The sequence below is a fragment of the Ipomoea nil genome, unplaced genomic scaffold, assembly GCF_001879475.1.
Source record: "Ipomoea nil cultivar Tokyo-kokei standard unplaced genomic scaffold, Asagao_1.1 scaffold1770, whole genome shotgun sequence".
In the NCBI taxonomy this organism is placed as follows: domain Eukaryota; kingdom Viridiplantae; phylum Streptophyta; class Magnoliopsida; order Solanales; family Convolvulaceae; genus Ipomoea; species Ipomoea nil.
In genome coordinates, this window is record NW_017618198.1 from 345,856 (window position 1) to 370,071 (window position 24,216).

At 34.1% G+C, this 24,216-nt stretch overlaps 2 protein-coding genes across 3 annotated transcripts; both read left to right on the plus strand.

The window, feature by feature from the left end:
* Positions 1–16,429: 16,429 nt before the first annotated feature.
* On the plus strand, positions 16,430–19,596 carry LOC109192244 (SNF1-related protein kinase regulatory subunit beta-2-like). 2 transcript variants are annotated; one of them, XM_019342815.1, is made up of 5 exons: positions 16,430–16,515; positions 16,648–16,826; positions 17,887–18,044; positions 18,179–18,341; positions 19,066–19,596. In XM_019342815.1, the coding sequence occupies exons 2-5, from the start codon at positions 16,653–16,655 to the stop codon at positions 19,393–19,395; spliced, it is 825 nt and encodes a 274-aa protein (XP_019198360.1). In that variant the 5' UTR covers positions 16,430–16,515; positions 16,648–16,652; the 3' UTR covers positions 19,396–19,596. The 2 variants fall into 2 exon arrangements, with proteins under 2 accessions (XP_019198360.1, XP_019198361.1); XM_019342816.1 differs by having other exon boundaries at positions 16,648–16,823; positions 17,905–18,044.
* Positions 19,597–20,408: 812 nt separating this feature from the next.
* LOC109192271 lies at positions 20,409–21,392 on the plus strand. The gene is made up of 2 exons (XM_019342845.1): positions 20,409–20,843; positions 20,895–21,392. The coding sequence occupies exons 1-2, from the start codon at positions 20,409–20,411 to the stop codon at positions 21,390–21,392; spliced, it is 933 nt and encodes a 310-aa protein (XP_019198390.1).
* The last annotated feature ends 2,824 nt before the right edge of the window (positions 21,393–24,216 follow it).

The following is a 24,216-nucleotide window of genomic DNA, read 5'->3' on the forward strand; positions in this document are numbered from 1 at the left end:
ACTAAAGTATTAATTTTTAAAATAAACTTATTAGTTTATAAATAAAAATAGCAAAAAGTTAGCAAAAGTTATTAAAAGAAATTATAATTAACTACGTATTAGTACTTACACACCCACACACATGGTGGGTCCAATGGGGGTTTAGGTGAGTTTTGCACATAAAACTCAAATTCAACCTGACTCATCACGAATTTAATTTTTTAGGACTTATTAATGTAGGTTAATAATAAATAATTAAGAAAATTACAGAATAATAATATTAGAGGATAATGTGCAAATTTTTTACTTTTAGTTATCGACTATTATATATGATATTGTCACATATTAAAATCACTTAGTCATACTCTTTTAATTTTACCACACTATATTATTTGATTTTCACAATTTTAATCTTCTAAATTTTTGTTATTTCTTTTAAAATTACATGTTAGCCCTCGGTTAGTAAAAAGTAAAAACATCTAAACATTTTTCTTTTTGGGTGAAAATAGCGCCAGCTGTCGCTAATCTAAGAAGGCAGGTTCACATGAAGTGGTGATGCATTTGCACAACATCCGCAGTACAATTAACAACTTCTAAGACCTTAAAATCTCCAAATTCAATGTTAATTATTAGTTAAACCATATGGGATGGGGTCAATTACGAGTAAGTTTAATTCTTTACGTCTCGAAGAAATCAATAATTAAGATTATGATCGCTCTACCGACCTGTTTCGGAATTTGGAATGGGTGGTACGCTGTAGTGCGCTAAAGAATGTTTATTTTTTTTGAATTATTAGAAAAATTCATAATCAGTGTATTGAATTTTTTTTGTTATTTTATTACATTTGGTTAGAAATGAAATAGAAATGTAATAACATTCAAAAGATAAAATTACCCTTTATATATTAATTAATATAATAATAACAAAATATATTATTTATTTATTTATTTTTTCTTATACTACTACTACTACACACGCAGTATAGTATAAACATAAAAAAAAATAACCTAATACCAGGGTCTCTTAAGAAAAAATATAGTTAAATAATAATAATAATAATAATAATAATAATAATTATTATTATTATTATTATTATTATTATTATTATTATTATTATTAATGCGCACCAGCATTTGTTATTTGTTATTTGTTGTTTTTTTTTGTTTTTTTTTGTTTTTTGTTTTTTTTTGTTTATCTTTTTTTTTTGTTTTGTTTTGTTTTTTTTTTTGTTTTTTTTTTGTTTTTTTGTTTTTTGTTTTTTGTTTTTTTGTTTTTTGTTTTTTTTTTTTTTTTTTTGTGGCAGAAGTGAAAGGAAAAACCAATTTCCTACAAATGCATTTTAGGGTGCCTTTGAAAATTCGGAAAATGACTTTCGAAAAATATTTTCCGAGTTTTCAGTGTTTGGCAAGAGGGGAGAAAATAAGGTCAATGAAAAATGATGTCTTAGTCAAAGGAAAATAGGTATGTTTTGAAGAAAAATGACTTTTTTTTGGGGGGGGGGGGAGGGGGGGGGAGGTAAGTCATTTTTCAATACACTATTGGTATAGTGTATACATTACTATATACTATATATGCCTAACTTATGATATATATATATATATATATATATATATATATATATATATATATATATATATATATATATATAAAAGAGCGCTCATATGTGGTCATGTCATTAGGTGTGGCAGTATGGTCGTATTTGTGTCGTTGAATCAGTTTAATCTAACGGCAGTGGTAATTCTGAGGATTTTTGCGCGTTTTGGTAAGTGGGGGTGTTATGGTAATTACAATGACCATTTATAGCGGGCGGGTTACATAATACACCAACAGTGTTGACAACATGCACCAATAGTGTAATAAAACACACCACAGTGAAACACACCAATGGTGTATGTGAACAAAGAAAATTGAATAAAATTTAGTAATATTCAAAATTCTGGGTTACATATCAAGTATCAATGCGGTGTGAGTACAAGTCTCTGGGATGTCCTCTGATTCTTCAATTGGATGCCTTGAACACTCCACCATTGAAGGGCCTCCGGGTTTCAAGTGGCTTGATCTTCAAAGAAGGGCTTGTATATATAGCTTGTTCTTCTTGAAGGGCCTCCGGGTTCAAATGGCTTGATCTTCAATGAAGGTTTGGATCAACATGCATGATTGGATTGGAGGAGTGGATCAACATGCATGATTGGATTGGAGGAGGGGCTTTTACTTTCAGGATCCCATTTTCATTGTGATCTCTGAATAATATATATTTCTAGATGTTTACATGATTCTTCCTAGGATTTGTGATTACATAGAATGAAAGGCCCTATTTATAGCTGTAGGATAGAGAGTTTTGATAAGCTCAAACTCTTTTGATATTATCTAATTAACAAATTAGATAATATCAATATTATCCAAAATATTTCAAATATATTCAAATATACTAATATTGATAAATAATCAATATTTATCAAAATTTAAGTGTCTACAAATGCCCCCTCGAGACTTGCTTGTACACCACTTGAGAGCATATAACACTTGAAAGTATGTAGTGCAAGAAAGTCTCGACACTACAACTTAAAGATATAAGGCCGTTTCAACTCGTGCCAAGGAGCCTTGAAAGATATGAGGCCGTTTTAACTCGTGCCAAGGAGTATCATTTAGCCTCCTCCATTTCAAATTTCATATGGGGTTTGCCCCCATACCGGTTGAAAGTGCCTATGAAGAGTTGAGAGGCAGAGCTGTCCCACTGGGCGTGCCAATTTGTGAACAAAGAAAATTGAATAAAATTTAGTAATATTCAAAATTCTGGGTTACATATCAAGTATCAATGCGGTGTGAGTACAAGTCTATGGGATGTCCTCTGATTCTTCAATTGGATGCCTTGAACACTCCACCATTGAAGGGCCTCCGGGTTTCAAGTGGCTTGATCTTCAAAGAAGGGCTTGTATATATAGTTTGTTCTTCTTGAAGGGCATCCGGGTTCAAATGGCTTGATCTTCAATGAAGGTTTGGATCAACATGCATGATTGGATTGGAGGAGGGGCTTTTACTTTCAGGATCACATTTTCATTGTGATCTCTGAATAATATATATTTCTAGATGTTTACATGATTCTTCCTAGGATTTGTGATTACATAGAATGAAATGCCCTATTTATAGATGTAGGATAGAGAGTTTTGATAAGCTCAAACTCTTTTGATATTATCTAATTAACAAATTAGATAATATCAATATTATCCAAAATATTTCAAATATATTCAAATATACTAATATTGATAAATAATCAATATTTATCAAAATTTAAGTGTCTACCGTGTATTCCCGTATTATGGTAATTACAGTGGTAATTTATAGTGGCAGGGTTCCAGAATACACCAACAGTGTTGACAACATGCACCAATAATGTAATAAAACACACAACAATGTGATTTTTCCTATTCCGGTGTTTTATGACGAGTTTACCCTTACAGTTCGTTGGGTAGGAGAATGTGCGCGAAAATACTAGAAGAATCTTGATTAATATGATTCATTGAATCTATCTAATCTAATGGCCTATAATTGACCATATGACCACACCTAACAACATGGCCACATGTGATCACCCCTATATATATATATATATATATATATATATATATATATATATATATATATATATATATATATATATATATATATATATATATAACTGTAGATAGTGTAAGGTTCTCATGCGGTTGAATGCTTCTCGTGCGGTTGTGCGGTTGATTAATGTGCGTGAGGTTTGTACTCAATGTGCGTGAGTATTGTGCTTAATGTGCCTGAGATTTGTACTTAATGTGCATGGATGTGTAATGTTAATGTGCATGAGTTTTGTACTTAAGGTGTGTGAGTCTTGTGCCTAAGATGCGTGAGTTGTGTGCTTAATGTGCGTGAGTGTGTTCTTCATCCACTGTTGTGAAAATTATGCGCATCCACTGCTGTATTTTCTTCTTGTTTTTTGTTTCGAAGTTATGGAGAAATGGATTTTGTCTTGTTTTTAACATAAAATCAGAACAGTCATATGTGCGTTTACATATATCCATCCATTCACACACAATCAGAAAAGCTTCACCCACCTTCTCTTTTTGTTCTGCTTCATTCTGAGCTCGTAATTCTGAACTAAGTCACGCACATTAAGCACAAACTTCACGCACATTAATTACAAATCTCAGGCACATTAAGCACGCGACTCACGCACATTAATCTATCGCACAAGCGCACGGAAAGCCACAAATGCACCTGACCCCTTCCCTATATATATATATATATATATATATATATATATATATATATGTAATTATGTAATACACACACACACACATTCAAAATTATCCACAAGGCTTATGAGTGCTATTCCCATAAGAATTTTATCAAAAATATAAAACAATTAAAATTTTGAAGTATTCAATTCTTTCAATTTTCATGCTCATTTTCTGGAAAATGAACCAAACACACAATGACAGTTTTATGTTGGGTAGCCAAACACCGAAAAGGAAAATGTTTTCAGGAAAATGACTCATTTTCCAGAAGTCATTTTTCAACTTTCCAAACGGAGCCTTACTTTCTCTTTCTTCCGCCTCAACTTTAGACAGACAAAAACAACTTTTATGTAAAGAAACGATAGCTATTACAGCTTAACGGAGCGCATATTTTTAGTGTGTTAATTACAAAATAAAACTACAGTGTATCTAAACTGAAACTAATTCACATACTATTTTTATATTATCAAATGAAACTGTAATTGAATTAAAATGAAACTGTAGTTGTGTTAAAATGAAACTGCAGTGTATTCAAAATGAAACTGAATAACCATTTCACATATTTGGGTGTATATTGTCTAGTGAAACTGTAGTTATATCGAAATGATACTGTAGTGGTATTGTAATGAAACTATAGCGTATATAAAGTGAAATTGAATAACAGTTTCACATATTTGTGTGTATAATGTCGAATGAAACTGTAGTTGTGTTGAAATGAAACTGCAGTGTATATAAAATGAAACCGAATAACAGTTTCACATATTTGAGTGTATATTGTCCAATGAAACTGTAGTTTTATCGAAATGATAATGTAGTTGTGTTCTAATGAAACTATAGTGTATATAAAATAAAACTGAATCACAATTTCACATAGTGGAGTGTATAATGTCGAATAAAACTGTAGTTATATCGAAATGAAACTGTAGTTGTGTTGAAATGAAACTGCAGTGCATATAAAGAAACGACACCATTTTGATGTCAAATAGAGTTACTTTTTGCGTTGTCAAAGAAACTGTAGTTGTGTAGAAATGAAACTGCAGTGTATACAAATAGAGTTACTTTTTGCAAAATGGTGCGGAACAGATGACATTTTTTTCATTAATGGCCCGTTTGGTTCACGGAATAGGTCGGGAATGGCATAGCATTCCCAGTAATAGGCATATTCCTTTGTTTGGTAACCATTTCTATTGCCAAGAATAATATTCCTGGTAATAGCCTATTACCTCAAATAAGGTAATAGCTATTACTAGGCCCTCCTGGTATTAGCCTATTACTGAACGCTCAAGAATAGATTTTATAATCTATTTTCTTTTTTACCCCTTTCTTTAACCTAATTTTTTTATCCTATATATAAATTTATCCTATTTCACCACCGTCGTCGCCGCCACCACCATCACGCCGCTGCCGCCACCACCACCACCACCACTATCGCCGCAGCCGCCACTACCACCACCATCGCCACAACTGTCGCCGCCCCCACCACTTCCACTGCCACCACCACCACTACCACCATCACCACCGCCTCCGCCACCGCCACCAAAACCACCACCCAGCAGCACCACCGCCACCACCATCGCCGCCCCCACCACCACTGCTACAACCATCACCGTCACCACCACCACCGTCGCTCTCACCACTGCCACCGCCACCACCACCACTACCACCCCAGCACCACCACCACCACCGTCGCCACCACCATCACCACCACCATCGCCACCACCACCGCCGTCGCCACCACCACCACCACCACCATCGCCACAACCACCGCCGCCACCACCACCACCACCATCACCATCGCCACTATCACATATTTTTATAAGAGTATTTATGTCTTTTAAAACATATTTCATTTCTATTCCTTAAATCAACCAAACACTGTAATATAATTCCTAAAGTCTATTCCTTCCGCGAACCAAACAATAGAATATAATTCCTATTCTATTCCTTGCCTATTCCATTCCTTATGGAATAGCATTCCTATTACCTCAAAATTCATTCCGTGAACCAAACGTGCTATAAAAGAAACGACACCATTTTGATGCTTGTACCACAATGCATCGTGGACCGCAGTCCACAGTATAATTTGCCCTACGAGTGCTTCTCACTCTATTTATGCCGCTGGGCCGTATAAAAAGTTATCAACACTAGCCCGGTGGGACTACTTTAAACGAAGCCTGTTGGATCAGGCCCATAAAATGAAAATGGAGACAAAACGCAATTAAAATCCAAAATTAAGGTTTTATTGTACCTTTAATTCTTTATTTATTGTACTTTTAATTCTTTTTTTAAAGGAAAGGAGAAATGCATTAATAATCAACCATAGACGAAATACAAGTAGGAGGCACAAAGACACACGACCCAAGAATAGACAAAGAATTAGACGTCTGTGCTAACACATGAACCACTTGATTCGCTGACCTATTGATATAGCGAACAGATATGTTCCCAATGTTTCTAGCAATAAAATGACATTACTTAATACTCTGTAACTTTTAATTCTTAAAATAGGTAAAATTTTACAATAAAATTGTTATTGTGATTCTTCTTAATAACAAGGGTATGCATTAAGTAAACTTAAACTTCTGTAATAATGTGTAAATCACACAAAAATATAAGTGACTTTCAATTATAAGAATTATATTACACTCACTTTGAGCACTGCTTTCAAAACGCTATTATAATTCTTTTTATCCAATTTTTAGTTTTGCCTTAAATTTTGCTCATATTTAAACCACTATTACCAACATACATGTTGACTCTTTAACATAAATTGTTGCATGAGACCCTCAAATTACCGGTCCATAGTTTGGGGTAACAATATACCGGTCAAATTACATTTCTCATCAATTCATATTTTAAAATCATTAAAATCATACTAAACAATGCAATATTTAATTCAAAATTTATTATTCATATAATATTTATCTTTTTGAGATGTTTCATCTTTGGAGGACCAAGGCTAACTTGAAACTTTGCACTTGTCTAGAAAATTAAAATCTTATAATTGAAAAGCCATTGGCGTAGATATAGAAACATAAAAACATGCCCATACGGGCTTAGCTCATTAGTTCAGTGAATAGTATTTGAGAGAATAGATTAAGATTCGAATCTCAGCAGCGACAGTGTAGGAACTATGCTCAAAGTGGGCAGATTTCTTGTGCCCATACGGGCTTAGCTCATTGGCGTCGACAGTGTAGGATAGATTCCTTGTGCGCACCGGCATTTGGCCCTGTCCACTGAACCATTGAGTTATCGTGATTTACATTCTCCTAAATGTTCTGTCGGGCCGGGATTGAGGATTCAACTTTTTGAGGGAAGAAACATAAAAACATAGTTATCAAGGAAAGAATAACATGATTTTTGTACCAAAAGGTTATGATTTTGACTCTTGTCTCTTTGTTGTGTTCGTTGCACTGAATTTTTTAATGTGATTTATTTTTTTGTATAGTTTGTGAATTATCATATATGAGCAAAATTTATCTAGTGTATGTTGTGAATTTTTCACTGCCCAAAAAAAAAAAAAAAAATTGGACTAGATAATTGTACATCGATTGAAACTCTCCCATGTTAACTAATGACAGAATACCAACTACCAACCTCATCATTTGACTTTTTTTAATAATGCTGTTTAGCAGTGTCACTTTTAACACAAAATATTTCACTTGACAAATTGAAAGACGTGAAGGAATTCAATTCCTTTCCACTAACATCTTTTAACTTTTGTCTTAAAAATTATATATTGGCTAATTTCATTTATTATGTCGACTGCTTTAATTTGGACATAGAGATCCAAACGTAATTGTTTCCTAATTTTATTTTTTTTTGGTATACCCAGAGTTTCTACCGTCGGACACAGTGACTAATCTCTTCGATGAGTTATAGGCATTTTTTTTAGGTGGGACACATGGCTTGAAGATTTAAGACTGCTTGAGTCCCAAAGTCAATGCTCAAACTCTTGACCTTTGATTAAGGATGAATGGATCCCGTCCATTCAACCACACCATCCCGGTTAATATGTTTCATAATTTGATGTCTACCAAACACACCCCTAAGGGAGATTAGGGATCTTGTTTGCTCTTTTACTCTAGTAATTTCCCATATAAATTCTTTGTATAACATATTAATTAATTTTTAGTAGTTCTAATTAGAGAAACATATCAATTGATTTAACTCATTGTTATAAAGTTGTTAAAAAATTATATGTGATTTTATAAGTAAAAAGGCCTTCACTCACAGTTTTTACTCTTATTGGAACTCAAACCCATAACTCGACTCATATAACATTTGCAAGAATCAAGCGTTTATCACTTCATCAAAAGTTATAATTGGTAGCAAAAACGTAACTTTATTTTCTTATACAGCCACATTTTTTAGAGTTAGGGTGTTGGACTTGGCCCTTTACCAACCTCTACCTAACAAGTCCTTTGGAGGCGGAACTTGGCTTTTATTGCGCTAAAGAGGGGAGAACATACTAAGATCTTGCAAACACATTTGACATGGCACCCGAGCAATGCTCGGTCAAGTTGGTCACAACATGTGTCAGCTCTAATGTGACTTGGGCTAAAGCGACAACTGAATAGACGTTCTAAGAGGTCGAAACCCTAGTCAAGAAGGTAGGCGGTAGGCCCCCCTAACTTAGGAAATTGGAAACGGATCAAATGAGAACGAGCAAGTAGGAGAGAATTATGAACAAATCACAACTGTCCATCTAGAAAGATCAAACATATAAAAAGCAATTTTTAAAAAATGTAGTCACATTTTTAAAAAATAATTCGAACTTTGAAGTGAAAGCATATTGCATTAAAAATGCAAATAACAATTTTATAGAGTGCAACAATAATGCAAATAAAATGTATTAAAAGTGCGCATAACAACTTTATATATAGTGCAACAATATAATGTATACTGAGCAACAATATTAATTGCACCTAACATTATCATTAGTTGCATCAAAAGTTATCATTAGTTGCACCAATGTGAAAGGTAAATTACTTGCACTATATAGTGTAAATGGTTGTATTGAAAAGTGATTTTACTTGCACTTTTAACACAGTTTTCACTTGAATACGCCTATATATATATATATATATATATATATATATATATATATGTGTGTGTGTGTGTGTGTGTGTGTGTGTGTGTGTGTGTGTGTGTGTGCGCGCGCGCGCGGGGGGGGGAGGGGTCAAGGGGTTGCTTACTTGATTTTTTTAGATGGACAAATCAAATTAATTCTTATTTTTATTTTGGGTAACAGTTTTCACTTGAATGCGCCTATATATGTGTGTGGCGTGTGGGCGCGGGGTTGCTTACTTGCTATATTTAGTTATTTACTTTAGGTACTAGAGTACGTATGTTAAATAAGTCTTGAATAATATATGCATAATAGGTTTGGGATTCTGGATTCAAGCTGTTCATTGGATCGTTCCATTAAACTATTAAGAAATATTTTTTTTGATTATTGTACTTATTAAGCTATTCTGATATCTAATATTTTATCAAATATAAAAGTGAAATACAAATGTAATGAATAATCTTCAGGCCTATTTTAATTATGTTAATTTCTCAAATAAAATATATGCATGTGTAACGCATCTAATGTCATTTCTCATGTCACATATTGTACCCAATGATGGATGGAACCTAATATAAATTTAATTTAAAAGTCTCTTTAGTTTAAAGTAATTGACTTAATTATTGATTAAATGACGTCATTCATCTTAATTAACTTTACAATTTAGCCTGGAATTCCATGATTTACATGTAAATAAATTATTGTCACTAAAATAGGATCTCATTTGTAGGAGTCTAGAGCAAAACATATTCTGCCAACTCATAATATAAAAGCAATCATTATACTTTAGACCATGATTCACATTGTGGTTTGGACTTGGACTTTAGACAGTACCATTTACATGTAGATTTATTTTTAATATACTAAATATTCATTTTAAAAGTTTATTTTTAGTGTAAAAAAAAATTATTTTCAATACATTATTTAAAAATAAATTTACAGTATATTAAAAATACTTTCAGAATATTAGAGATGAAATATGGTCAATTTTGTTCTCATTTATTTAAAAATATGATATGATGTTACTTTGTAGAGTTAATTATTATTTATATTGATTAATGAGTTTTATTACCTTTACTTTCAAATTTTACTCTTTCACTTTTATTTCATAATATGACAAACAAGGATTGAATATTTTATCATGTGAGTTCAATAAAAGTGTTTACATCAAGAATTTATGAGAGGGAGTAAAAATTTAAATAAGAAATGAGAGTCTATGTAATATTTGTTGAGATTAATATCAATGTGTAGAATTGTAATTAAAATATATAATCTATATTTATCATTTGAAGTAAAAAAGAAAACTCAATGCACTTGTGACTCCCGATGTGACATTATGGTCAAAAGGAAATTTCAATTTTGATACGGAGTACTATATTTAGCAGTGTTAAATATTTTGTCCCCAAATCCAAAGAATTAATTGACCATATGCATTGTATTTGAGTGTGCAATATTGATGGGATGATTTGAGATTTTGAGGACCAAGTTCGATCAGTTAAAGACTTTAGAAAAATTTTATAATTTCTCATTCTTTATATACTGTATTAATATTTATATCTCACCGAATGAGATTGATCAAGTAGTAGATTCTTGTTCAGCAACTATAAGAAGCCTATTGCTAAGGGCATCAATATCAGTTGGGATTATTAAGGGGTTATTGTAAGAGTGATTAGGAAAAAAAATGTGAGAGGTGAGAAAAAAAAAATTAAAGTAAAACATATTTTAAAATTAATAATAATAATAATAAAAGAAACAGTCAGACATGCCTGACACGTCGACGGGCGCATGTGGCTTCAGTTGTGCGCTCAACACGCACAGCTCTTCAAGCTTCCTCTGACCAGCACTGTTCCAAGCACTCGGTCTTTGCAGAAGCTCTCCTCATTTTCTCTCACCTGATTCTCTCTCCTCCACCAAGAATGCAAAACCTTAATATGCGTGAAAGCTCTCCTCATTCTCCTCTTATGTGCATGGTCTAACTCCTTGCCTTATACTTAAATGACTTAGAGTATCACCATCAGTTTGGTTTTTTCACGATTTTTGATGATTCAAGTAAGAGAGATGAGGGAAAGAGAAGAAGAAAAAAAAAAAAAAAAAAAAGAGCTTATGATCTAACGCTAAAAAAAAAAAGGGTATAACGTGCCAGTCGGCGCATGCGCTGCACGCGTCCGGCTAGGTGTTTGAAAAACCAATATCTTGCAGGAGTTTAAAATACACACTATTGGTGTGGATGCTCTTTGGATTCTGACAATACGTCTTTGGTTACAACTTAAGTACCACTCCACAATATCTTGTGGGCCAACATCCGCGAAGGCTACTCTAGACTCTTCTCATGAGTGGAGGTTTGGCCCCAACTTAAGTACTACTCCACAATATCTTGTGGGCCGACATCCGCAGCGGCTACTCTAAACTCTTCTCAGTTCCCTTTGAACCTTATCAAGCACCGGGTAGCCCTTTCCCACCACACTCCGGCCTCTCAACAAGAGTACCAAATGATACGATACTCAAGCCAAGACCCTAACTCCACCACAAAAGCTAGCTCATGAGTGAAAGTTTGGCCCCAACTTAAGTACCACTCCACAATATCTTGTGGAGCCGATGTGGGATCGTTTCAGTGCCTTTAAAAAGAAATGAAAGTTTTGTGATTATATCAATTATATTTAAAGATGATGAAAAAATGCCGTATGTATAGTAACATGTCCTCCTATTTAACATCAGGATTGTGAATATGATAATATCATATTAATTTGTTTTGTTTAAGGAAATGTGAAGTTACTGTAAGGAATGCGAGATTTCATCCATCTCAAGACGTTTTTAATTTTTTTTTCGTAGTAGCCATGCGAACCATATTCACTTCATATCTTAATTATAATAAAGCAATATGGTCTTGTGAAAATTAAATATTGATATTAATGGTTAAATGTTGATATTAATTACATATTGGTATTATAGTTAAGATTTAGCAAGTTCCATATGTTCCTGTGAAAATTAAATGTTGATATTAGTGGTTAATTGTTGGTATTAATTACATGTTGGTATTATAGTTAAGATTTAGCAAATTTAGCAAACACTTTTTATATGAGTGAAAAACATATGATATATAACAGGAAACAAGTGAAGAAAATGTTTAGTGCAATACAACAAAATCTTATACATTACCCATATAATTACATGGAAATAGTGAATTTTGCAACAAAAATAATAATATAGCATTAAAAATGATGTCAAACCAGATATCAAAGGAAAAATTACTCCTGAAAACTATTTATAAAATATCAAAGGAAAAAGAACACAAAAGTGAAGGACAAACCAGATAAGCAAAGTAAATGTTAACACTTGAAAATCATTTTTAACTCTAAAAAAATAATTGAAATCTTAACTATAATATAGTCATATGGTTTGGTGAGCAATTATTGTTACAATTATTATTTTTTTTAAATGGTGATGATGATTAATAGACATTTATATTTATAAATAATTGTTTGGTCTTTAAAGGTCAATTGTATGTTGCTACATCTAGAGTTGAAATCTCAAAGGTTTAAAAATTTTGATCCGTGGTGACTCTAAAATTGTAATTCAATTACTATTGTAGTTTACTAAGTTCTTAAAAATTTGTAATATTAAATACTATGTACTAAATTTTTAATATAGTTTAAGATTTGTAGTAATCACCCACCTTAAATATTATTTTAATTGTAAATATATTTATGTTCATAATTTTATCATAGGAATTCACACATAATAATTATTAAATAACAAAAATTTTATATATGAATAAACCTCATATAGGGTATATTTTTATAACATATTTTCCGTGCATCGCACGGGACAAATACTAGTTTTTATATTATGTGAGATACCCAAAATTGTTACATTACTAGTTGATAAGTGCTTGTTTGTCTATATTTTCCTCCCTTTCACTAAGTCATTTTGCCTATAGTTCATTCCAAATTTCATGAGATTATGATTAAATTGTATTATTTTGCAAGGAGTTTTGTTTGGAAACAAAGATGAGTATTTTCAGGCATTTTGGTGGACATTGGAGTCAAATGGAGCATTTTGGATGCATTAGGAGTCCATGGGAGCCAATGAGAAGTTAAGAGGATGGACAAAATACTTCCAAGGGAGTCTAAGAGTGGTGTATTCAATGGTCTTAGTCATTTGGGCAAACCAAAACAAAAGAGGAGCAAAAGATCAAGACATTGTAATTTTCACTCATTTCGGACACTGTTCGATTTTCTGACCATATCTCGGTCTAGGAATGTCCAAATGAAGTGATTCTTGCATCATTGGAAAGCCAACTTAAAGGGGTACAACTTTGTTGAAGACCACAAGTGCAAATAAAATGGTTTTAGAGGAGAAAAATAGCCTAGAAGTCAAAACAAGTGCACAGAATTCTATTTCCAGAAGCATCGTACGCCCTGCCGTACGCCCATACGCATGCCATTACGCATCTCTTCTCCCTGATCCAGTTTTCACTGGAAATGCACCAAAAATCGTACCCCCTGGCGTACGCCCATCCCTGAGGCCATCCCAACCTGCTCTGCCTCTTTTAAACCCCGTTTTCTCTCATTTCTACTTGGTTTTGACTTTTGTTAGAACCCTAGACACTCTCTTTTATTCTCCTTCATATTTTTAGGTTAGATTAGGCTTAGATTTATGTTTCTTAACACTTTTGAAGCTTGTAATCTTGGATTTGAAGCTTGGATTCCAACATTTCAAGATTCCACCATCCAATTTCTTTAGAGAAGTTTTCTTTCTTTCATCTCTTTCTTTTGCAAGATTTATGTTTAATGCTTGTGCATTTGTGTTCTTTATGATATTTAATCATGAGTAGTTAGTTTATGGACTTGAGTTAGGGTTGTGTTATCTATCTTGATGCTTGATTTGTGATTATTGCAAAAAGGGGGGAGAACTCCAACCTAGGGTTCATGTGTTTGTGAAGGTTTTGTATTTATATCTTGTTAATGTTTGATGTACACATTCATTAGCTTGTTTTTGGAGGATTCCTTGCCTCAACGAGAGTTGGGTGATGAATCCAAGCCACCCCTTGCATAGACCCGATTTCTTCCTACGAAAATAGGGGAAATTGGGGGCTTTAGATGCTTTGTGTGCTTGATGGACTTGGAATTGATTCACCACGAAAGTGGGCAATTCCTTGTTCTAATCCTTGTTTATTAATTATGAGAATGGTTCGTAGACTAGGATACCTACGTGCATTCCCGCTTGTTTCCTTGGTTACTTGTTCTCCCTAATCCCTTAGGTTGTTAAAGCATCTAGATGATAATGCTCCCTAGCTTGAGTCCTATCTCTTTATTTTTGTGTTTATCTTTGTGTATATGTGTTAGTCTTATCATTTCCTTAAACTTGTAGTTTGCTTAGCTTCTTGTTGATTTCCTTATGCTAGTGCCTAGTTTATTGTGATTGCATATTGCGTGCCATATCCCCCAATCCCCTGAGGACGACATAACACACCCGAGCTCACATCTTATTTTTGCTACACATCACTAGTATTGTCCCGTGCATTGTTAAATATTAAAATTTTGATTGTAATGTTATAATGAATAAATAATTATTAAAATTATTTGAAGTTATTTATGATACAGGTAATTGAAGTACAATAAATAAATACATGAATTACAATTATATTTTTAAAAAAAACTTGTTATTGAATATTATTTACAAATAAAATAGTATACATTATTAAACACCTCATGGTAAACAATGTTAGTAGTTGATGTACAATACGATTTATACAAATTATTATGCAATTTATTATGTTCTAACTATCTTCTAGTACGCTCAATACCGTACTAAGTGATCCTTGGAAGATTTCCTATACCTTTCGATATGTTCCATCGCACTAAATATTTTTTCTCTTCGAATGTTCCCAACCCTTGTTAAAGATGTATTATATTCTCTACAAATAATGAAAACATGTACTCAATAAACATAATAAAAGTACAAAAAAATGTGTCAATTAGATTTATATATATATGATTTCAATATTTGATATCCGGGTTGAACTTGTATTACAATATAACATAATTAAAAATATTTGAACTAATAATCTATTGAGTTCAATCAAAATCTAACATTGTATAGAATTCAATTCTTAATTTTGATAATATGAATAATGTCTTAACTTTAAAGTGTAAGCAAACAAGTTATGTTTAAATAAGTAAAGTAAGTAGAAAAGAGATAATGATGGTGATAAGTAAAAGAAGATGATAATAAATGTAATAATAGTAATGTGGTTATTAGTGACATATAACTAAATAGATGATAGATGATTTTGTTTTCTATTTAGAAAATAATTTTTAAGAGTGTTCATTCTTTTAGAAAATTGAAAAATTATTTTCAGTTTTCAAAATGAAAAACTGTGATAGTAAACATTTTTTCTGTTTTTTTTTTTTTTTTGTTCTCCAATTCTTTAATTTTTTAAAAAACTAGAGAAAATTTTCAGTTAGTAAATAGGTCCTTCATGTTTGGTCTTAAGCATAGCAAGGATGGGAAGGAAGATAAGAAGGCTTTGTGAACAATCAATCCTTCAATTTTATTACTTTTCTATTTCTTTTATTGTTATAATTGAGATGTTTGCTTTGAATCTTTGTGATTTTTTAGCCATGGAAAATAAAATAGCAAGGAGGGGCGTAGAAAATGTTTTCCACAGTCTTGAGAAAAATATTTTCCATGAATTAAATAAAGAAAAAGTCAATTTTTCTAAAAAAAAAGTTAATTTTTCTCAAATTTAAAGAAAACATTTTCTAACGAACAAGGAAAACAGAAAGCGGGCCGGGCAAGCAGCATATGGGCGCCATGTGTATAAAGCTTACTGCATGAACTTGATCTGATCAGCAAAATCTCTTCTCTTTTCCTAAACAATAACTAATGGGAAATTTTTTATTTTCCAACTTTCCCTTTTAATCACTCTGTAGTCTGTAGTACAAGGCATCATTACCTCGCCAAAGTATCTCCAAACTCATTGGACTATATAAAACCCACCTTCCTCCCTTTCTTTCTTTCTTTCACTGCTATACTATAATACACACACAGTTCCATCAATCATCCAAAAGCTGCAGAAATCATGTTACCTTCCCTTTGATCACTTCTATTCTTCTAGATGCCCACCTAAAGCGATCTATAGAGAAAAGAAGAAGAAGAATGGGCATGTTTTGAACAAAACCCAGAGCTTCAGAAGTGGGGGGTTTGCATATTTCCTTTACTGTTTTGATTTCTTCTATCATTATCAGTCAGCATAGATCATAAAAGTGGTTGCTTTATATGAAATTGGGTGTTCTTGAACAAGAAAGTTTGTGTTTTTTTGTGCAGTAATAATGGGTAATGTAAGTGGGAAAAGGAATGGGGACGAAGCTGAGAGCTCCGGGGCCAAGAATGTGGAAGAAGAGGAGTATATGGAGTATGTCCACTCTCCAGGCTCCATGGTTCAATACTCCCCTCTTCATACCCCCAGGGCTTATCAATCACCTTTGATTTTCACTCCACAGGTCAGCTCCTTACAAAGCTAGCTATAGCATATATGTAGATAGATATATACTCATATCGAGATGAAACAAAGCTATTAACTTCTTTGGATTGGTCAACTAGTTGAGTATAATGTGTAATATATTTATGTGTTTATTATTTAAAAGTCCCAGTTTTTTGGTAAGCACCCTCATCTATGGGCAGTCATTGGAGGATTTGAACCATTACCCATAGGTGATGAGAAATTGCAGTTGATATCTATTTACTGGAGTCAATGAAAAATCTGGGATTTGGTGATGTAGTTTTCATCTTTTGTTATATGTTTGATGAACTTCCTAGAAAATCCAGAGGAATTCAAGTTTATAGATGCCCTTTTGGCCTATTAATATTGTGTGTGAAGATGGAGCTGATGGGTGGTGGTATTGTTGCCTGTAGCTCAATAGCACCTCTGTGATTCTCCCAAATAAGAGGTCACAACTCACAAGTTCGAACCTTAGTGGGGGCATTGGCTTTAGGTAGATACTACGTTGTAATAGAGTCATCAGTTCAAACCATAGGTTGTTCCTGGGAGTGAAATTTGTAACCTTGTAGTAGTTACCAAGCTAAAAGCTTTATAGGCCGTTCCAACTGGGGTGAAACTAACAACTTGACCAACTTAGCTGAGGTTGTCCCCAGTTTTTCTTTTTATAATCTTTTATTTCTCCCAAAAAAAAAAAGAAATGGTAGGCTGGTAAGAGTAGCTACCAAGAGATGAATATGATATGATATTTTCCCACATTGTACATGTGTTGTGTGGGGTTGATGGTGTGTTTTGGTGCTCTGAAGGAAGACACAAGAAGAGAGTTTGGACTTTTTTGGCTCCCATAACTTGGATGGGGACCAATGAATGCAGTAAAAGCTGGCAGAAAGTTGAAGCCTTGAATACATACCTGATTTGTAAAAACATCATTTTCCAAGTGAAACTAATCATCTTATATATGGAAAAGGAAAACAATTTATAATTTCTTAATGTTCTTGCTGATCATATGAAAGGCAAACTAGTACACATTCTAATTTGTGTGGAAATGATATATATGTTTATGAGGTCCTGATGAAATGATACAGAACCAAAGCAATGAAAACACAGCAGAAGAGTATGGAGAGATGGGAATGGGTTTAGGGAATGGGATACCGACAATGATCACATGGAGGCAGGGTGGAAATGAGGTTGCTGTTGAGGGATCATGGGATGACTGGCAAACAAGGTAAGATCAGTTTTTGTGTTTTGTCCTTAGCTCTTTGCCTCTTCTTGTTGGTTATAAGTTGTCCATTAGTCCTTTGTCAAGGCTTTGGTTTATGGCCTAATTTATCTAACAAATGAAATGCTCCAACTAACCAGAGACTACTTGCAAAGAACAGACAAGGATTTCACTGTGATGAAGATGTTGCCATCTGGGATTTACCATTTCAGATTCATTGTTGATGGGGAATGGAGGTATGCTCCAGATTTCCCACACGACCGTGATCATATGGGGCGTGTCTTCAATGTGTTGGACTTGAAGGTATTGCCTTCTTGTGGACCTCTTTTTCTTACTCTTATACTCTAAGAATGGGCCAATGTCCTTCAATTATGGGCTTAACCATACTAAAAAATTTAATCAAATCAATTAGTTAGTTTAATTCAAGTTTGTTCAGTCCATTTTTAGTTCACCCAGTTATCTGTGGCAAATAATTCTATGGACCTGGTCCATATGTTCACAATTTATATATTGCGAACACATAATGTTAACATATATGTAATTGATGACCCTGTATTGTATTCACAAAATTCCTTGTGTTTTGATTTAGAAACACAATTTATATTCTAGAACTTCACAATTCTAATACTAAAAATACACAATTTATACATTGTTTAGGACCAGGGTCCACCTTGCAAGGTGGACCCTGGTCCATGGTATAACAACTCGTTTGTCTAAAGCTTTTGTTTGAGGGATCCAATTGCAAGTGATCAACTAATTAGATTTAATAATGACCAGATTGTTCACTTGATGAGAAATTGATTGAATTCTCAGTCTTTTAACAGAATTTGGCCCATGTGCATAAGTGCATTATAACCTAATTGAACAACATGCACCAGAAGGTGTACTTTTTCTTTGGATGTTCACCTTTTTGCCCTTTTAGTTACATGCATAAAACTTGTAAATGTATGGCATAGGAAGTTGGAATATGACCATAGTTTAGTAGAGAAGTTTTATGGTGATTGATTAATGTAACTTCAATTCACAGGATGTTGTTCCTGAGGTTGTTGTAAACAACATGTGTTTGCCCGAATCGCCACCTTCCCCTGCATCAAGCTACAATTCTGCACCTTTTAGTTCTGGCGATTTTAACGAAAAGCTACCTGATTTGCCTCCTCTCCTGCAACAAACGCCACTAAACCGGATATCTTTATCCCGGGATAGTGTGGAGACGCAGCAGAAGCCATTGCCTGCAGTTCTGAACCATCTTTATTTCCAGAAAGGCCACGCTGGACAGTCCATGGTGGCACTAAGTTCAACCCACAGGTTTCGATCCAAATATGTTTCTCTGGTGCTCTTCAAATCCTTAAAAAGGTGAACAAATGAATGGTGTTGGATCAGTAGTTAAGGCAAATAATGCTCAATGGATGGGAAATTCCAATTTTTGCTCATCATATATATATATATGATTGTTTGATATGTGACATTATATTGCAACCTGTTGTATTATATGTATATCCTTAAAGCCAATTTCACTAGTATATTATAACATTTCTAATATAACCTTTGAAAGTTTGAAGTTGATAGTATATATATATTCTCCTGTAAATTCTTGCATGCAAAATTTTCACATTGCTGCATTACATTTAGTTATTGGATATTAGGGATGATCTAGCATGCTAGTCATACAACTATTAGCTTGTTACTCACATAATACTTCCTTGATCACGGTTAGTTAACTGATTTAAAGTATGGTTGATAGCCTGCTTCGCTAAGAACTATAGTTTGCGGGTTCGAATACTACTGATCAGGAGGGTGGGACCCTTGGATCTGTTGTGTCTTTGGGGCATCATTGGTGTCTGTGTGGCACACTTCAGTTGGTTGACTGATTTAAAGTAAGGTTGATAGCCTGTTTCGCTAAGAACTATAGTGTGCTGGTTTGGAAACTATTGATCGGGAAGGTGGGAGTGTGGGACCCTTGGATCTGTTGTGTCTTTGAGGCATCATTGGTGTCTTTGTGACACACTTCAGTTGGTTGGCGGATTTAAAGTAAGGTTGATAGCCTACTTCGCTAAGAACTATAGTGTGCGGGTTCGAATACTACTGATTGGGAAGGTGGGACCCTTGGATCTGTTGTGTCTTTGAGGCATCATTGTGTTAAGAATATATGTGGTTGATGTTTTCTGTTTATACTTATTCAAATTATATTCCTTTAGAATAGGTATATTAGAGTAGTGGTTACAACTTCTTAGCTACTTGTTCTCCTGTATATACTATTTATACTTGTTAGCTTCTTCATCAATATATATTAGTTCATTTCCTTACATGGTATCCAGAGCCTAAAATCTCCTACGAAAGAATTTTTTTTTTCCCTTGCTTCCTGCCTATTCAATGGCGTCCACCACCCAAACTACTCCGGCCACCACTGAAGTCGTCCAGCTTCACGCTACTACACACTTCTCTATCAAACTCACACCTACGAATTTCCCAGTCTGGAGGCGCCAGGTTCACTCTACACTCATTGGCCTCAACCTCCATGGCTATGTTGATGGTTCTGTCCAAGAACCGCCTAAGTTTTCTGGTTCGGCTCAAACAGCCACAAACCCAGATTATTTACATTGGGTCCGTCAAGACCAAGTCATCGTCAGTGCACTCTTAGAGAGTTGTTCTGACTCGATTCGACCTCTCGCGTCTTCGGCTTCGACAGCCTATGATGCTTGGCAACGCCTAGCCACTACTTACGCTAGTGCGTCTCAAAGCCGAGCTCGTATACTTTCCCTCAAAATCGAGCTCACTCAAAATCCGAGAGGTACTCGGTCGATTTCTGTATTTTTGAATGACATGTGATCCATCGCTGATGCACTCGCGTTGGCGCAGTCCCCGGTCTCTGATGAAGACCTTGTCGTGTACATTCTAACGCAGCTCGGGGATGAATATCATTCAATCTTCTCCGCTGTTTGCGTCCGACAGAAGCCTATTTGCTTAGCGGAACTAGCCGATGTTCTCATTGATCATGAACGTCAGTTACAAGCCGATGACCGAGCACGCCAAACCGTGCTGGCTACTGCCAATATCACTCCTACTACTGCTCCTTTGCGGTCATTCTCCGAGTACAATGGTCCGGACCAAATACGCTTGGGTGACGGTAACTCTTTACACATATCTCACATTGGTCATGCCACAATTCCCACCCCTTCTTCTGCCCTTAGTCTAGAAAATGTCCTGCACGCTCCACAGCTACACAAAAGTTTAGTTTCTGTTTCACAACTTTGCAAAGCTAACCGTGTGTCTGTTGAGCTCTTTGCGTCTCATTTGGTGGTGAATGATGGGGTGGAACATGTTGGATTGATGGATTCTCTTCACAGATCAGAGTAGGACCATTTCATTTATCCAAAATGCATAATTCCCATATTGGAGAAAGCTGAAATGTGGACTGTTCATTCATCAAACAGGATGCAGAAGAGTGCATGGGATAATGAGAATTCGGGATTCAGATATTAACAAAATTAATAAACTATGTTTCTCGCTAGATGAAACTAATATAGTCAAGTTTCGGTTGACTCTCATTCCAGAGTAACTCTCTCAAAGACATTGTTACATACACATGGGTTCGCACTCCCAGCATTATATTTGGCCTAAAGAAGGTTTGATTCTTATCAAGAAAAATGGTAACCATTGGTTTTTAATTAAACTGGTTAGGTTTGAATTATGTTCTAGTTCATAAGCCAACCTTAATCTTGTCATTAGTTACTTTTTGGATCAAGCTACATGTAAAAGGGATTTGACAGTAAAGCAAGAAATGGCCTAAAACTGGAATGGCGGCTTGAGTTGATTGTAGCTAACAGAATCAAATTCTAGACATTGAATGACCCATCACAAATTTAATGTAGTACATAGTATCAAGTTCATGTGTTTTCAATAAGTCCATCACATCTTATTACCATGATTGATTTTTCGTTACTAATGATCCATTAGGTAAGCCATTGTAATACTTAGAGAAAACACACAGAGCTAGCTAAAGTAGCAAATAACAATTCAAGGGTAAGCAATCAAATCTGGGTACAAAATGAAGATTTGTTTATACAAAGATTCTGTTAGAATTTTTTGCATCCGACTCGACACAATTACCATGCAACAACTCTAAGGCGATGTTACACTTATTGTGTTACGATGACAACTCCATACGTGAGCATTAGTGACGTTTAGTGTTGTCTCTGTTACAGATGATCAATAGACTTGAATATAAAGTTTAAGTCACTACTATCACGGATCAGATTAGTCAATATTATTGGACCAGACTTATTGAATCAATCGAGTAATCAATATTTCGTTAATAATTAGTACTAACGCACGAATATTATTTGAAATGATGATAAGAACATCATAATATTATAGAATTGATCGAAAGTGGGTTTTTTAATGGCACATTTGAGAATTGAAAGAGGGAAAGAAGAATGATACCATAATAGGCAAGAAATGTTGAAGAATTGAAACCAAACCAATAGTTACAAAACCAAAATTGTTAGGGAACATTATTTTACTCGAAATTGCATCATCTTTGAAAAGAAAGACCAGCCGGGCAATTGCAAATAGGAACCCACCCAGTTGTGGCTGTACGGGACGTTATGCCATGGAACCGCATTCACCATTCATGGTGAACACGGTTCTAACGGTGTTAGTACACTGTTATCTTTTTTTTTTTTAATTAATTGCGTGACTTTTCTTCTTTATTTTCACATTTTGCGGTTTCACTTTAATTTGAGGTGAACAAAGATTTTGAACATTCATAAATTATGAATTCATGCATGCCCATTCACTTTGGAACCATGCCTACACATTCCCGTCCGAAATCACGGACATTCATAAATTATGAATCCATGCATGCACATTCACTTTGGAACCATGCCTACACATTCACTTTGGAACCATGAGATTATGAATTTTCTGTTATAAGATTATGAATTTTCTGTTATGAGATTATGAATTTTCAGTTATGAGATTATGAATTTTCTGTTATGCGATTATGAATTTTCTGTTATGAGATTATGAATTTTCATTACATTCATAATTTCGGACATTCATAAATTATGAATTCATGCCCGCACATTCACTTTGGAACCATGCCTACATATTCTCGTCCGAAATCACGGACATTCATAAATTATGAATCTATGCCTGCACATTCACTTTGGAACCATGCCTACACATTCACTTTGGAACCATGAGATTATGAATTTTCTGTTATGAGATTATGAATTTTCAGTTGTGAGATTATGAATTTTCTGTTATGCGATTATGAATTTTCTGTTATGAGATTATGAATTTTCATAAAATTCATAATCTCATAACAGAAAATTCATAATTTGATCAAACGCGCGCCGTTAACTCCACATCCGCGAAATTTTTTTTTTTTGATCTAAAAACGACGTCGTTTTGCCTTGTGTTCACCACTCTCGGTGAACACGATTCCATGACATAATTTGCGGTTGTGGCCCACAGGATTCCTAACATGTCAACAACTCAAATAACTACAAAATCTATAAATAGAGTCCAAAGTACAAATCCAGAGAATCCATATATATTGAAGCCAACTGATGGCGTGTGAATGAATTATAAAACAATCACCGCCGTGCTCCGCCGTCGTAGCCGCTCATCCTCCCTCAGGCGGGAAAGCCCATAACCCTTCTTTTTAGGGATAGATTATATTATTAAAATACTTATTATTTTTTACAAAGTAGTATCTAAGCAATCATTATTGTGTGGACCATGGTCCATACAAGTTGTGTGGAACACATTTTGTTTAATGTAAAATAATGTACATTGTATTCAAGGGATGTATATTATTTTTGTTCTGAGTGTACATTATATTGTATAATGTACATTCAGTACAAAATATTGTACATTTAATATATTAAAAATGTACTTTTTGTTATGATCCACACAATAATTTGCCATATCTAAGAACCAGGGTTCGAACCTTTGGCCATCCACTTATATGGATAACTGAGATACCATCACACTACATGGTAATTGATAAATATATTATATTATTTGTAAGCTTTAATTTTTTATTTTGATAACTTAGCTTTTTCATACTCGTCAAATTATACATAGCCCTGTCACTCGAAGCAATTTGACATTGACTTGAAGACCACTTGAGCTACCTGCGCAAGCCAGCTCAAAATTTTTTATAATGGTA

Excerpts from the sequence above, each read along its gene's own strand:
- LOC109192244 (XM_019342815.1), top strand. The coding sequence starts at position 16,653 with ATGGGTAATGTAAGTGGGAAAAGGAATGGGGACGAAGCTGAGAGCTCC. Across the intron at positions 18,045-18,178 it reads TGGGATGACTGGCAAACAAG|AGACTACTTGCAAAGAACAG; the intron begins GTAAGATCAGTT and ends CCAACTAACCAG. Across the intron at positions 18,342-19,065 it reads TCAATGTGTTGGACTTGAAG|GATGTTGTTCCTGAGGTTGT; the intron begins GTATTGCCTTCT and ends TTCAATTCACAG.
- LOC109192271 (XM_019342845.1), top strand. The coding sequence starts at position 20,409 with ATGGCGTCCACCACCCAAACTACTCCGGCCACCACTGAAGTCGTCCAG. Across the intron at positions 20,844-20,894 it reads GAGGTACTCGGTCGATTTCT|TCCCCGGTCTCTGATGAAGA; the intron begins GTATTTTTGAAT and ends GCGTTGGCGCAG.